The 16,472-nt window shown below is 37.8% G+C and overlaps 1 protein-coding gene across 5 annotated transcripts in view; it reads right to left on the reverse strand.

Annotated features, from left to right (window-relative positions):
• The window catches only part of ASH1L (ASH1 like histone lysine methyltransferase), a 206,579-nt gene that overhangs the window by 16,022 nt on the left and 174,085 nt on the right, over positions 1–16,472 (reverse strand). For all 5 annotated transcript variants that reach the window (XM_018046245.1, XM_018046246.1, XM_018046242.1 and 2 more), the window contains 4 exons: positions 6,336–6,444; positions 5,743–5,907; positions 5,488–5,582; positions 3,690–3,847 (listed from right to left, as the gene is read on the reverse strand). In XM_018046245.1, coding sequence (XP_017901734.1) covers positions 3,690–3,847; positions 5,488–5,582; positions 5,743–5,907; positions 6,336–6,444 — 527 coding nt within the window. The remainder of the gene's footprint in view (positions 1–3,689; positions 3,848–5,487; positions 5,583–5,742; positions 5,908–6,335; positions 6,445–16,472) is intronic.

Here is a 16,472-nt window from a genome sequence, read left to right on the forward strand (position 1 = left end):
GATATTGATAGCTGCTGACTGATGAGGGTGGTGGCTACTGAAGGATGGGTTGGCTGAGGCAATTTCTGAAGACAAGACAGCAATGTAGTTTGCACATCTTTGACTCTTTTATAAACGATTTCTCTGCAGCATGCAATACTCTTTTTTCTTCATGCAATGCTCTTTGTTATCATTTTATCCATAGAACTTACTTCAAAATTGGAGTCAACCTTTTCAAACCCTGTTGCTGCCCCTGCCTTAGTAACTAAGTTTATGTAATCTTCTAAATCCTTTGTGCCATTTCAGCAAAATCTTCACAGCATCTTCACCAGGATTCCATCTCAAGAAGTCACTTTCTTTGCTCATCCATAAGAAGGAACTTCTCATCCATGAAGATTTTACCACAATATTGCAGCAGTTCAGTCACACCTTCAGGTCCCCCTTCTAATTTTAGTTCTCTTGCTTTTTCTACCACATCTGCAGTTTACTTCCTACACTGAAGTCTTGATCCCCTCAAAATCATCCATGAGGTTTGGACATGACTTCCAAACTCCTATTAATGTTGATATTTTGATCTCCTCCTGGGAACCATGAATATTCTTAATGGGCTCTAGAATCTTTTCCAGGTTTTCAATTTTCTTTGCCCAGATCCATCAGAGGTTCAGTATCTGTGCAGCTGTAGCCTTATGAAATGTATTTCTCAGAGGATAAAACTTGAATAGGGAAATTACTGCTCAATCCACAGGTTGCAGAGTGGATGTTGCACCAGTAGGCATGAAAACAGTATTAATCTCATTGTACACCTCCATCAGAGCTCTTGGGTGATTAGGTACATTGTCAATGAGCAGTGGTATTTTGAAAGGAAATAATTTTTCTTGAGTAGTAGGTCTCAACTGAGGGCTTAAAATATTCAGTAAACCACTTTGTAAGAGATGTGCTATTCTCTAGATTCTGTTGTGGCTCAGCTGGTAAAGAATCTACCTGCAATGTGGGAGACCTGGGTTTGATCCCTGGGTTGGGAAGATCCCCTGGAGAAGGGAAAGGCTACCCACTCCAGTATTCTGGCCTAGAGAATTCTAGACTATAGTCTGTGGGGTTGCAAAGAGTTGGACATGACTAAGCAACTTTCACTTCATTTCTTTAAAACAGCAAAGGCAAAGTAGATGGCATCTTTCAGTATTAGGCTATTTCATCTACACAGAAAACCTGTTGTTTAGTGTGGCCACCTTCGTTACTGATCTCATTTTCTGGATAACTTTCTGTAGCTTCTGCGTCAGAACTGGACGCTTCACCTTGTACTTTGCTGTTACAGAGTCTTCCCTAAACCTCATGAACTGACCTCTGCCAGCTGCAGTCTTCTCTTCTGCGGCTCTGTCACATCTCTAGGCCTTCATAGAACCGAAGACAGTTCTGGAATAGGCTTTGGCGTAAGAGGATGTAGTGGCTGGTTTGACTTTCTATCCAGACCACTCAAACTTTCTCCATATCAACAACAGAGCACAAAATATCAGTCAATAAAAAAATAAAAAGAAAAAACCAAAAAAACCACAGCAAACAACCCAAAATAGGGCAGTTTAACTTTCTTATCATTTGTGTGTTCACTGCAGTGGCACTTTTTAAATTTCCTTTAAGAACTTTTCCTTTGTATTTGCAACTTGGCTAACTGTTTAGTGCAAGAGACCTAGCTTTTAGCATGTCTTGGCTTAGGCATGCCTTCCTCACTAAGCTTAATCATTTCCAGCTTTTTTTTTTTTTTTTAAATTTCTAGCTTTTGATTTAAAGTGAGATACGTGCAACTCTTCCTCTCCCTTGAACACTTAGGGCCCACTGAGTGACTTCACTTTCACTTTTCACTTTCATGTACTGGAGAAGGAAATGGCAACCCACTCCAGTGTTCTTGCCTGGAGAATCCCAGGGATGGCAGAGCCTGGTGGGCTGCCGTCTATGGGGTCGCAGAGTCGGACACAACTGAAGCAACTTAGCAGCAGCAGCAGGGTTATTAGTGGGCCTAATTTCAATACTATTGTATTTTAGGTGTTCAGTTCAGTTCAGTCGCTCAGTCGTGTCTGACTCTTTGCGACCCCATGAATCGCAGCACGCCAGGCCTCCCTGTCCGGGAGTTGGTGATGGACAGGGAGGCCTGGCATGCTGCGATTCTGGCGTGATGCGATTCATGGGGTCGCAAGTTGGACACGACTGAGCGACTGAACTGAACTGAACTGAACTGAACACCTAAAATACAATAGTATTGAAATTAGGCCAACTAATAACCCTGCAGTGGGCCCTAAGTATTCAAGTGAGAGGAAGAGTTGCAGGTATCTCACTTTAAATCAAAAGCTAGAAATTAAAAAAAAAAAAAAAAAAAAGCTGGAAATGATTAAGCTTAGGAAGCCCGAAGATAGGGAGAGAGCCAGGAGATGGGGTGTGGTCGGGTGGAGGGTAGCAGAGAAAGGCTAGCCAGCCGGAGTGGTCAGAACACACACAACATTTATTAAATTCACGGTTTGAGGTGCCACCAAACCATTACAATAGTAACATCAATGATCACTAATCACAAATCACTGTAACAAATATTGAAAAAATTTGAAATATTGTGAGGATACAAAGGGACAGAATGCTGGCACTGTAGATTGCTCCAAACAGGGATGCCACAAAATGGTAGAAAACCGTATCTGCAAAGTGCAGTAAAGTAAGCACAACGTCTCTACTTCCCTCAAGAGGAAATCTGTGTAGATTAAATGGAATAACCCTTGTTATACGTTTTAGCTCAGTGCCTGACCTATAATAAATACTCAGGAAATAATTGCTGTTATTTTCAGAAGACTTGAACTAATTGGAAAGTAAGTTCACAGAAATTATGCCAATCAAATCACTGAGAAGATACAAGATTTTGGGTAAATTTCTAGATCAATCTAGTCCCTACTCAAAATGTTGCCTTATACACCATGCAGACTGCTTATACTTTTTTTCCCCTGCTATCTTGTGCTGCTTGCAGGATTTTAGTTCTCTGAACTTGGATTAAACCTGGGCCCTGGCAGTGAAAACACCAAGTCCTAACCATTGGACCACTAGGGAATTTCTTGCTTCTTTATGAGGGAAAGAAAGAGTAAATGAATAGTATGAGGGGAATTCCCTTGTGATCCAGTGGTTGGGACTCTGTGCTTTCACTGAGGAAGGCATGAAGTTTGATCCCTGTTCGTTTGGGGAACTAAGACCCCTCAAGCCGAAGGGTGGTGTGGGAAAAAAAAAAAAGGGCATGAGCTTTTAATACTTAATTTTCAGTTATAAAGGATGCTTGGATGTATAAAATTTTCTGCTTAAGGTCTGTTCTGCATACCAGATCTGAACTCTGGAGTACTGGTACATTATTCACTCATGAAAGTCAGAAAAAGAAAATCTGAACATCTCTGTATAATGCTGGTCTCAATGTGGAGGAGAACAAAGTACTGAAATTAACACTGTCATTTTCTCCTACATTTGGCATCACTGTTTATCCTGTCTGCAAGTTATTTTCTAGGCAGGGAAGGATCCTAAACACAAAAGATCCTCTATATCTAGTAATTATAAGAGTGTAGGTGGTGTCTGGAAGGCTGGTGGAAGGGAGTTTCTTCCTATTCCTTAGAGTAGAGACAAAGAAGTTTAGTGCTGGGATGGATAGGTTATGGTGGACTGATACCTGTAAACTAACAAGAATGTCTCCTGGTCCTTACCAGACTTGATGTTCCCATCATCTCGGCAGATGCCATTCCAACGGGTATATAACGATGCTGAATGAATATTATCACTGGTGTGCTTTACTTCCTCCTGTTTCTGCCGAATCTTCTCCCAGTTTCGGACCAGGAACACATGATGCTTTAATACAAAGTTTCTATAAGGAAGGAAAAAAGAGCTCCTTTATTTATCCATCCAATGAACATTAACTACATGTTACTCTATGTAAGCCACTGGTATGATGATATAAATGAATACTTAACAGTGAAATCAGCTATTTTAAAGAGAACTACATATGGAAAAACATTATTCAGTTTTGCATCTTGAGTTTTTTCACATAACACAAAACATTTCTCTATAATATTTACAAATATCTGACAAATATCACCTAAAAGCTGCAACAATTTTGGCAGCTGAAGCATGTTGACTTGAAGGTACAGCTTTATGCACTATTTGCAGAATTCTAAAGAAATATGCCAAGATGAAGTATAGGCTTAGGGTCAGCTGTAACAAAGAGAACTGGCCTGTTAGATGTAGGTAAAGATACTTAAGATGGATATGCACTGGGCAAACCATGTTAGGTGCAGTGCTACCGCATGGACCTCTAAACTTACATGAGTTATTTGCATCTTGATTAACCCTACACAATTTTGATGATTCTATAATTTGATTTTCACTCTAACAAACATGTAAACAGACGGGACCTTAAGTCTCAAACTATGGGCCTTGGTAAAGGGAGGTTAGACTAATTTTATAGTTCGTGACTTGAGCTGCACATTGAGATCACTTGGGGAGTTGTACAAACTATTGATACCTGGGTTCTACTTCTGAAAATTCTGATGTAAGTGGTTTGAAGTGTGGCCTGGGTATAAGGAGTTTTAAAAAGCAACCTAAGCTGCTATGCAGCCAAAGAAGAGACCACTGGACTTCTTTCTTTTACTGAAATGTAAAATTTCTATGATTCAAAGTGAAATATGATGAAAGGGGCTAAAATTATAGTAACGTTACAGATAAGGATGAATTTGCTAAGATACTGGAATACATAGTCAGGGAAGATGCAGGAAATGTCCCAAGACAATTTGAAAAATAGGACACACATATTTATTTCTCTTACTTCAGACATGGACAAATATCTCAATATAGGGAAAAGCAAAGATGACTACTAAAGATCCTTTTTATTGCTCTGTTAATTTATCAACAAAACAGGGATTCTTAGTCTCTTCTGTGTCATGCATTCCTTTGGCAGGCTGGTGAAGCACATGTAATCCTCCTCTCATCAATGTTAACTAAAAGTATTTAAAATTTTAAGTAATTTTTAGTATATAGGATTAAAACCAAACTGAATAAACTGAGATACAGCTTGCAGAATATTAAACAAAAACCCTGAAGTTGTGATATAGAAATGAACATTAATTTTTAACACATGACAAGATCTAGTGGTGGGTTTAATAACCACAGTAATTTTAAGGTAGAGATGAGTATGAATGATATTTTGAGATATCTGTTATGCCTATAACATAGGAAACTGTAAATATTGGTGACAAACTCATAGAAACAGCAACTACTAGATACACACACACGCATTTTTTTTCCTTTGGCCTACAGTCACATTTTAATAAAAAGTTAAATTTCAGTTAGAAATTAGTTCCTTCCTCCAGCCAAGTTCACCCCTGAATGCTTGTTTAAAGTCTTCCTTCAAAAAACAAATGTCTCAACTATATACATGTTTAATAATTTTTAAACCGTCAAGCAAGTCACATAATTTAAAGAGCGCAGATAAGAAAATTTTCTTTTTACCTCTCCCGATTGGACATTGGCTTCATTTGTAATTGAGGGGTCAACCTTGTTGGAGTGTTGATGTTTTCACTGGGTTCCTCAGAGAGGTGGCCTCTCTAAAAAACAGATGGATTAGATTGCAAGAAAAACAAGATAAATCATAAATCACCTCAGAATACGAAAACCACTCTAAAGATGCCACCCTGTGGTACATCCCTTATTTCAGTAATTGCCAATATGCAGATATTTGGAGAAAATCATGAGATAATTATTTACCCTTTTCTTCAGCTTGTGCTTAGACTTCCTTTTCTCTTTTGACCGTCCAGACTTTTTATGTGAGGTCACTGGTTGGCTACTTTTGTTGCTGGTGAGTCCATTCATGCGTTGACTCTTGCCTCCAATGATTCCTCGACATTTCTCAAAGCCGCACTTACACAGTTGCTTTGAAGGGGAAGAGAATAACGCTTTTAGTTTGAAGTCTAATCTAAAAGTTTAAACAGAATGCCTGAGTATCTGGACACCCAATAATAAGTTTGAATCAAGAAATTTTCATACAGAGGAACATAACTCATTGTGAGTAAAATAAATATAAATGGTTTCCACTGTAGTAGAAAGGAAAGATTAAATTTTGGAAAAACTTCACGAGAAAAATTAAGAATTGACTGGAGACAAAAAATAATTGAACAGTCTCTTCTACAGAGTTCTGAAAGAATGACTGTGACATATGTATCCTAGATAAGTGGAACAAAGAGTGAATCTTTTCCAATGTATTTCTTAGTAGCTACAAATCAATAATGTTCACTGAAAGCGCATGTTATATAGAGTACTATCATAAAGTTCAAACTCCCTCTTGAATTTATCATTCTTACCTGTTTTTCAACGTTGAAGGAATGAAAGTTGTAATCATAGGTGAGTTCAGTACCAGCTGGCATATCTTTAAGAGCATATAGTCCAATCCGGTACACTCCATTAACAGACCTATAGAGAAAGCAATAAGAGTTAAAGGCAGAGATTCATAATACCATGCCTGAGAACCAGAAAGGTTGGTATACTGATTTCAAATTTGCCTGTTTCTGTATCCAATCATTCGAGTTTCCTGGCCAGTCACTCCATCTTTAATCTCTTTTTTCTTCTATCCAGTCTGTGTAATACTGACAGATTAATAGTCCTAAACCAGTTTTCTGGAAAACATGCTTTCTGCCGTCAAAGGTCAAACTTTTCTTGTTTGGTATTCAAAGTCCTTTTAACATAGGGCATTAGTTTACTTACCTAACAAATTACAATTATTTCCTATGGATAAAAATCTTCTAATTTCTACTGATCTCCACCTTTTTAACCTGTACACAAGTGTCTCTTTTGTTCTATTTTATCTACTTTATTAATAAGGTATCATGTACTGTTCTAGATGCTTTACAGAGTAACATATAATTTTAGCTAACATTTACTGAGTGCTTTTTTCACATTCTTTTCCATTATAGTTTATCACAGGATACGGAATATAGTTCCTTGTACTATACAGTAGGATTTTATTGCTTATCTAATTATTTCTGGCTCTGCTGGGTCTTTGTTGCTGCACAGGCTTTTTTCTAGTTGTGGTGAGCAGAGGCTGTGGCGCGAGGGCTTCTCATTACAGTGGCACATCTTATTGTGGAGCACAGCTCTAGGGTGTGTGGGCTTCAGCAATTGTGTTTCTCAGGCTTAGCTGCTCCATGGCAAGTGGGATCTTTCTGAATCAGAAATGAAACCCATACCTCCTACACTGGCAGGCAGATTCTTTACCAGTGAGCCACCAGGGAAGCCCTGTTTATCTATTTTATATATAGTAGTTTATATCTGCAAATCCTTAAATCCTAATTTATCCTTCCCCATCCCTATCCCCTTTGAAAATTGTAAGATTCTCTATGCCTGCGGGTCTGTTTCTGTTTTATAAATAAGTTAATTTGTACATTTTAGATGCCACATACGAAAGTGAAGGTGTAAGTTGCTCAGTAGTGTCCGGCACTGTGACTCCATGGACTGTAACCCGCCAGGCTCCTGTCCATGGAATTCTCCAGACAAGATTACTAGAGTGGGTTGCCATTCCCTTCACTAGGGGATCTTCCTGACCCAGGGATCAAACCCAGTCTCCTGCATTGCAGGCAGATTCTTTACCATCTAAGCCATCAGGGAAGCCCAGATTCCACATATAAGTGATATGTGGTATTTTTCTTTCTCTGACTTACTTCACTTAGTATTATAATCTCTAAGTCCATCCATGTTGCTGCAAATGGCATTATTTCATTCTTTTTTATGTCCGAGTAGCATACACACACACACACATACAGCATATATACAGACACATCTTTATTCATTCATCTTTAAATGTCCCCTCCCTCTTGAACCTTCCTCCTACCCCATCCAACACCTCTAGGTTGTCACAGCACTGGTTTGAGCTCCATGAGTCATACAGCATATTCCCACTAGCTATCTATCTTACATATGGTGGTGTATATATTTCCCTGCCACTTTCTCCATTCGTCCTACCCTCTCCTTCCCCTGCGGGGTCCACAGACCTGTTCTCTGTATCTGTGTCTCCACTGCCACCCTGCAAATTCCACTGATCTCTTGATGGACACTTAGATGGCTTCCATGTCTTAGTTGCTGTAAATAATGCTGTTATGAACATTAAAGTGCATAAATTTTTGAATTAAGTGTTTTCTCTAGGTATAGGCCCAGGAGTGGGACTGCTGGATCATATGGCAACTCTACTTTTAGTTTATTAAGGAATCTCCATATTGTTTTCCATAGTGGCTGCATCAATTTACATTTCTATCAACAGTATAAGAGGCGTTCCTTTTCTCCACACCCTCTCCAGCATTTGATACTGGTAGACCTTTTAATGATGACCATTCTGACCAGTGTGAGGTGATACCTTGTTGTAGTTTTGATTTGCATTTTTCAATAATTAGCAATGTTGAGCATCTTTTCAAATGCTTGGTCATCTGTACATCTTCTTTGGAGTAATGTCTATTTAGTTCTTCTGCCCAACTGATTTTTTTTTTTTTGGTAATTGAGTTATAAGAGCTCTGTGTATATTTTGGAAATGAAGCCCTTGTTGGTTGCATCATTTGCAAATATTTTCTCTCAGTTCCTAGGTTGTCTTTTTGTTTTGTTTATGGTTTCCTTTGCTGTGCAAGAGCTTGTAAGTTTGATTAGGTCCCATTTATTTTAGTCTATACCCGTGGTTGGGAAACTATGGAGGCAGACAAATTCCCCCCAGCTCTTTCTAAATTTTTATTGGCACACAGCCACATTCCAAGATTGCTGACCCTTTTTCCATACCATAACATTTAAAATTTGATCCTATACTAAAATATATTGTACTAAAAACATGGGGGTGGGGGGAGGCATAACTTACAAGAATACAAAATTTTAAATGTATAGTTTGTTGAATTTTATGTATCTCTACACTTGTGTAACCTCTTTCCCAGTCAGTACCCTCCCCCAAAGAATTGCCACCATTCTAATTTCTATCCACATAGAGATTATAGTTTCATCTGTTTTAAACTTAAATTAAATGCAATCATACAGAATATATAGTATTATGTACAATTATATGCCTACCTTCTTTGACTCAATGTTGCACTCTATTATAATATACCTTTATACTGCTGTGTAGTATTCCATTATATGAATTTAGCAAAATTTACCGATCTATTTTATTGCTGATAAACAATGGACTATATTCAGTTTTCAGCTATTATTAAAAAAAAAAATTTCTGGGAAAGTCCCTGGTTGCCTAGCAGTTAGGAGTCTGGGCTTTCACTGCTATGGCCTGGGTTTAATCACTGGTCAGGGAACTGAGATCCCACAAGCTGCGTGGCACAGCCTTAAAAAAAAATTTCTGTGGATATTCTTGCACATGTCTTTTTAATTTTTTTGCACCTGTCTTTTGAATATAAACACTCATTTATGTTGGGGATATACTTATGAGTAGGGTTGCTAGTTTACTAGATGTGTTTATTAGCTTTGGTAGGTACAAACATCTTTTATAAGTTGTCATACCAATTTACAGTTCCACCAGCAGTAACACAACAAACCATTCACGTTGTGTTATACCCTTGTTAACACTCTGAATGTTAATATGGGTTAATTAACATTTTTCTCTGGTGACTAAAATATTAAGCACCTTTTGATTACTGACCACTTTTATATTCTGACATGTCTATTACCTTTTTTAAAAATTGGATTGTCTTTTTCTTACTGATTCACAGATTCTAAACTTTATCCAGAAGTAAGTTCTTTGTCAGATAAACACATTGTAAATACCCCTTTTGTATGGCATGCTTTTACACTCAAAAGTTTCCTTTGGATGAATAGACATTGTTAATTTTATCAGTTCTTTTATCTTTAGTGCTATTTATATCCTGTTTAAGATAATTTTATCTATCCCAAGTATATGAAAATATTCTCCCATGTGAAAAGGGAACCCTCCTACACTGTTGGTGGGAATGAAAGTTGGTGAAGCCACTGTGGAAAACAGTATGGAGGTTCCTGGGAAAACTAAAAATAGAATTACCATATGATTAAGCAATCCCACTCCTGGGCATATATCCAGACAAAGCTATAATTCAAAAAGATACATATACCCCTATGTTCATAGCACCACTATCCACAATAACCAAAACATGGAAGCAACTTAAATGTCCACAGATAGATAAATGGATAAAGAAGATGTAGTGTATAAACACATACACACACACACACACACACACACACACACACACACACAAGGGAATACCATTCAGCCCTAAAAAAGAATGAAATAATGCCATTTGCAGCAACATGGATGCAACCAGAGGTTATCATACTAAGTGAAAGAAGTCAGAAAGACAAATACCGTATGATTATCACCTATATATAGAATCTAAACTACAACACAAATGAATCTATCTATGCAACAGAAACAGAATCAGGGACACAGAGAACAGACTGGCGGTTGCCAAGGGAGAGGCGAGTAAAAAGGACTGGATTGAGAGTCTGGGATTAGGAGATACAAACTGATATATATAGAATGGATAAACAACAAGGTCCTAACTATACAGCACAGGGAACTATATTCGATATCCTGTGATAAACCCTAATGGAAAAGCAAAAAAATATATAACTGTAATATATGTATGTATAAAGAGTCATGTCTCTTTGTATAACGTAAATATATATATATAAAATATATATGTATAGGTATACATATGTATGCTGCTGCTGCTAAGTCGCTTCAGTCGTGTCCAACTCTGTGCGACCCCATAGATGGCAGCCCACCAGGCTTCCTCGTCCCTGCGATTCTCCAGGCAAGAATACTGGAGTGGGTTGCCATTTCTTTCTCCAATGCATGAAAGTAAAAAGTGAAAGTGAAGTCGCTCAGTCGTGTCTGACTCTTGGCAACCCCATGGACTGCAGCCTACCAGGCTCCTCCATCCATGGATTTTCCAGGCAAGAGTACTGTATAATATATATGTATAAGAAAAAATATATATGTATTAAAAAATATATGTATACATATATAAAAATATATGTATATATATAATAATAAAAAGACAAGGAAAAATATATGTATATGTGTATAATACATATGTGTATAATATATATATGTTAACTGAGTCACTAAGCTGTACAGCAGTAATTAACACAACACTGTAATTCAATTATACTTCAATAAAAAGTAAATTTAATAAATATTCTCTCATGTTGCCTATAGAAACATGATTGCTTCAATGGTGATATTTAGGTCTAAGAGTCATCTTAATTTTTGTGTGTGTATTCACGCAGGAGCCTATGACTCAAAACCACTTATTAAAAGCCATCCTTTCCTAACTGACTTGCAGTGGAACCTAAGTCATAAAATCAGGTGACAGTACATTTACGTGTCTTTATCTGGACTCCTGCTGCTGCTGTGTGCACTCAGTCATGTCTGACTCTTTGTGACCCTATGGATTGTAGCCCACCAAGCTCCTCTGTTTATGGGATTTTCCAGGCAAGAATACTGGAATGAATTGCCATTTCTTCCTCCAGGGGATCTTCCTGACCCAGGGATCAAACGCGTGTCTCTTGCATCTCCTACATTGGCAGACGAATTCTTTACCACTAAGCCACCTAGGAAGCCCCTTATGCTATTCCATTCGTCTATTAATCTAGCCCAAGCAAACACGTACTCTTTTACTGTACCTCTACAGTAAGTCTTGAAATTAGTAGTTCAAGTCCTTAAATTTTTTTCTTCAAGATCATCTTACCTTTTTAAGGTCCTTCACAATTAGATGTATGTTTTGGAGTCAGCCTGTCAATTCCCCTAAAAATTGAATTTGAATTTATAGATCTGGTAAGAACTGACATCTCAAAAATACTGAGGTTTGTAATCTATAAACATGGTGTATTTCTCCGTTAATTTAGGTGGTCTTTTTTCCCAATAATGTTTGGTGGTCTTCAGTACTGATGTCCTACAAACTTTCATTCAGTTTATTCTAATGTTTTATGAAGTGGAAGAGAAGTGGTGACAGTGGACACTCTTATAGAATGTTGTTCATACGAGCCTATTTTTCTTCAACTGTGTTAAAACACATGTAACAAAGTCTATAACCTTAACCACTTAAAAATGTACAGGTTCAGTGGTATTAAGAACATCCACACTGGACTTCCTTAGTGGTCTAGTGGTCAAGACTACATGCTTCCACTGCAGGGGGCACAGGTTCAATTCCTGATCGGCTAACTAAGATCTCACATACTGTGAGGTGCGGCCAAAAGTAGAAAAAGGAAACAAAAAAGAAAATTCATATTGTGTAGTCAGCTCCACCATGCAAGTCCATCTCTTTCTGTCCTGTAAAATGGACTCTGTCCCTATGAAACAATAACTTTCAAACTCTCCTTCCTCCAGCCTCAGACAACCACTCCTCTATGGTCTCTACGATTCTAACTACTTTTAAACATCTCATGTAAGTGGAATCACACAGTAGTATCTGTCTTTTTGTGACTGGATTATTTCACCTAGCATAATGTCCTCAAGGTCTATCGATGTAGTACATCGCAAAACTTCCTTCTTTTTAAAGGCTGAATTTTATTGTATGTAAAAACCAGATTTTCCTTATCCCTTCATCCATTATGGACACCTGGGTTCTTCCACATTTAAGCTACTCTGAATAATGTTACTAAAATACGGGGGTGCAGGTATCTCTTTGAGAACCTCCTTCAATTCTTTTGGATATACACTCAGAAGCTGGACTGCTGGATTATACAGAAATTTTATTTTTAATTTGTTGAGGAACGTCCCTACCTTTTTCCACTGTGGATATATCATTTTTATATTTCCAATAGAGTACAAGGGTTCCTATTTCTTAACATCCTTGTCAATACTTATTGTTTCCTGTCATTTCCACAGTAGCTATTCTGAGGGTGTGAGGTAGTATCTTATGGTTTTGAATTGTATATCCTTAATGATCAGTCGTTTTGATTATATTTTTATTTGTTTACTGGCCATCTGCATATTTTCTTTGGAGAAGTATATTAATATATTAAAGTTCTCTGTCCATTCTGAATTGGGTTTTTTTTTGTTGTTCAGTTTCAGGGGTTCTCTATATATTCTTGATGCTAATACCTTATCAGATATATGACTTGCAAATATTTTCTCCCATTCTGTGGGCAGCCTTTTGATTCTGTGTATAGTATCTTTTGATTTTTTTATGAAGTTCAATTTATTTTTTCTTTGGTTACTTGTGCCTTCGGTGTCATACCCCCAAAAATATTTCCAAGTCCAGTGTTGTGAAACTTTTGTTCTATGTCTTCAAGTTTTATTGTTTTAGGTCTTATATTTAGGTTCTTGATTGGTTTCAATTAATTTTTGTGCAGTGTCTGGTAGGGGGCCAACTTCATACTTCTGCAGGTGGATACTGAGTTTTCCTAGCATCTTTTACTGAAAAGAGTATCCCCTTCTCACTAAACGGTTTTGGCACACTTGTAAAAGATTCAGTTCAGTTCAGTCGCTCAGTCGTGTCCGACTCTTTGCGACCCCATGAATCGCAGCACGCCAGGCCTCCCTGTCCATCACCATCTCCCGGAGTTCACTCAGACTCACGTCCATCGAGTCAGTGATGCCATCCAGCCATCTCATCCTCGGTCGTCTGCTTCTCCTCCTGCCCCCAATCCCTCCCAGCATCAGAGTCTTTTCTAATGAGTCAACTCTTCCCATGAGGTGGCCAAAGTACTGGAGCTTCAGCTTTACCATCATTCCCTCCAAAGAAATCCCAGGGCTGATCTCCTTCAGAATGGACTGGTTGGATCTCCTTGCAGTCCAAGGGACTCTCAAGAGTCTTCGCCAACACCACAGTTCAAAAGCATCAATTCTTCGGTGCTCAGCCTTCTTCACAGTCCAACTCTCACATCCATACATGACCACAGGAAAAACCAGAGCCTTGACTAGGTGGACCTTAGTCGGCAAAGTAATGTCTCTGCTTTTGAATATACTATCTAGGTTGGTCATAACTTTTCTTCCAAGGAGTAATACGTAGGGGTTTGTTTCAAGGTTCTTTATTCTATTTAATGGGTCTATATGCCTGTATTTATGCCTATACCATACATACTGCTTTGATTACTCTAACTTTGTAGTAACTTTTCAAATTAAGTGTGAATCCTTCACTTCTGCTCTTTTTTAGGATTATTTTGGTTATTTGGGGGTACTTTGAGATTCCATATGAATTTTCAGATAGGTTTGATTTCTGAAAAAAAAAAAGTCATGGGGATTTTGATAGGAATTACACTGACTCTGTAGATCACTTTGGGTAATAGTGCCATTTTAATAAAATCAAATCTTATCTATGAACATGAGATGTGTTACCACTCATTTATGTCTTTAACAATGTTTTATAGCTTTCATGTACAATTCTTTCACCTCATTAAGTTAATTTTAAGTACTTCCTTCTTTTTCATGATACTGCAAATGGAACTGTTTTTATAATTTCCTTTTCAAAATGCTCAATGTTTGCATATACAAATGCAACTACAGAAGACCATACAATATGCAAACAAAGATAATTTTATTCTTCATTTCCAATTTGGATGCCTTTTATATCTGTCTGATTTTCTTCTGGTTTGAGCTTCCAATATTATTTTGCATAAAATGGTGAATGTGGGCATCCTTGTCCTGTTCTTGATCTTAGAGGAAAAGCTTTCAGTCTTTCACTACTGAGAGTTTTCATATATGGCTTTTATTATGTTAAGGCAGTCTTTCTATTTCTATTTTGTTGAGTATCTTCATCATGAAGAGAGAGTTGAATTTTGTCAAATGCTTTTTTCCTCCATCAATTGAGATGACCATGTGACTTCTTTTCTCCTTTACTTTCCTGATGTAGTATATCGCACTGGTCAATTTTCCTATGCTGAACAATCCTTGCCTTCCAGGATGAAATTCCACAGTCACTGTGCACAATTCTTTTAATATGCTGGTGAATTGCTTGCTAGTATTTTGCTGAGGATTTTTGCATCAATGTTCATAACAAGTATTGGTCTGTAGTTTTCTTGGGTAGTCTTTGCTAAGCTTTGGTATCAGGGTTATGTTTGCTTCACAGGGTAAATGAGGTGTTTCCTTCAATTTTTCTGAAAAATTTGAATTGGTACTAACTTGATAGAATTCACCAGTAAAACCATCAAGTCAAGGGCTTTTCTTTGTTGGGAGATTTTTGATTACTGATTCAATACATTTGTTAGTTACAGGTTTATTCAGATTTTTTATTTCTTCATGATTTAGTCATAGTAGGTTTTGTGGTTCTAGAAACTTGTCCATCTCAACTAGGTTATCTGATTTTTTGGTGTACATCTGTTCATAGTATTCTCTTTTAATCTTTTTCATTTCTGTAGAATTGGTAGTAATGTCCCCACTTTCATTTTATTTCTGAGTTTAGTAATTTGAGTCCTTTCTTCTTCATCCCTGTAGCTAAAGGTTTGTTATCTTTTTGAAGAACCAACTTTTGGTTTCACTGATTTTCTCTATTGTTTTTCTATTTTAGATTTTATTTATCTCTGTTCTCATTCTCATCTTTATTACTTCCTTCCTTTTGCTAACTTTAGATTTGTGTTGTGTGGTGCTAAGTTGCTTCAGTAGTGTCCAGCTCTTTGTGATCCTACAAATTGTAGCCTGCCAGGTTTCTCTGTCCATGGGGTTCTCCAGCCCTAACTTTAGATTCAGTTTGCTCTTTTTCTAGGTCATTAAGTTGTAAAGTAGGCTTCCCTGGTGGTTCAGATGGTAAAGAATCTGCCTGTAATGCAGGGGATCCAGGTTCAATCCCTGGGTTGGGAAGATCCCCTGGAGAAGGGAATGGATCCCACTCTAGTATTCTTGCCTGGAGAATTTCATGGACAGAGGAGCCTGGCATCCACAGGGTCACAAACAGTCTGACACAAATGAGCGCCTAACACTTCCACTCTAAGTTGTAAAGTTAGCTTGTTAATTTGAGCCCTTTCTTGTTTTTTAATGTAAGCATTTATAGCTATAAAATTCCCACATAGTGCTGCTGCTGCTGCATCCCATAGGTTTTGGTACTTTATACTATTTTCATCCATCTCTAAGTATTTAATAATTTCCCTTGTGATTTCTTCTCTGACCAACTATGTTACTGGTTTTCTAACTTCCATCTCTTGTGGTTAGAGAAGATACCTTCTATAATATCTATCTTTTAAAATCTACTGGGGACTTCCCTGGTAGCTCAGTGGTGAAGAATCCACCTGCCAATGCAGGAGACATGGGTTTAATCTCTGATCCATGGAGATCCCATATGACGTGGAGCAACTAAGTCCATGAGCCGTAACTACTGGGCCTGTGCTCTAGACCCCATGAGCCACAACTACTGAAGCCTGCACAGCCTACAGCCCACGTTCCACAAGAAGTGAAGCCACCACAATGAGAAGCCTGCTACTAGAGAGTAGCTCCTGTGCACCAAAACTAGAGAAAAGCCTGTGTAGCAATGAAGACCCAGCAGAGCCAAAAA

Source organism: Capra hircus, chromosome 3 (genome assembly GCF_001704415.2).
Source record: "Capra hircus breed San Clemente chromosome 3, ASM170441v1, whole genome shotgun sequence".
In the NCBI taxonomy this organism is placed as follows: domain Eukaryota; kingdom Metazoa; phylum Chordata; class Mammalia; order Artiodactyla; family Bovidae; genus Capra; species Capra hircus.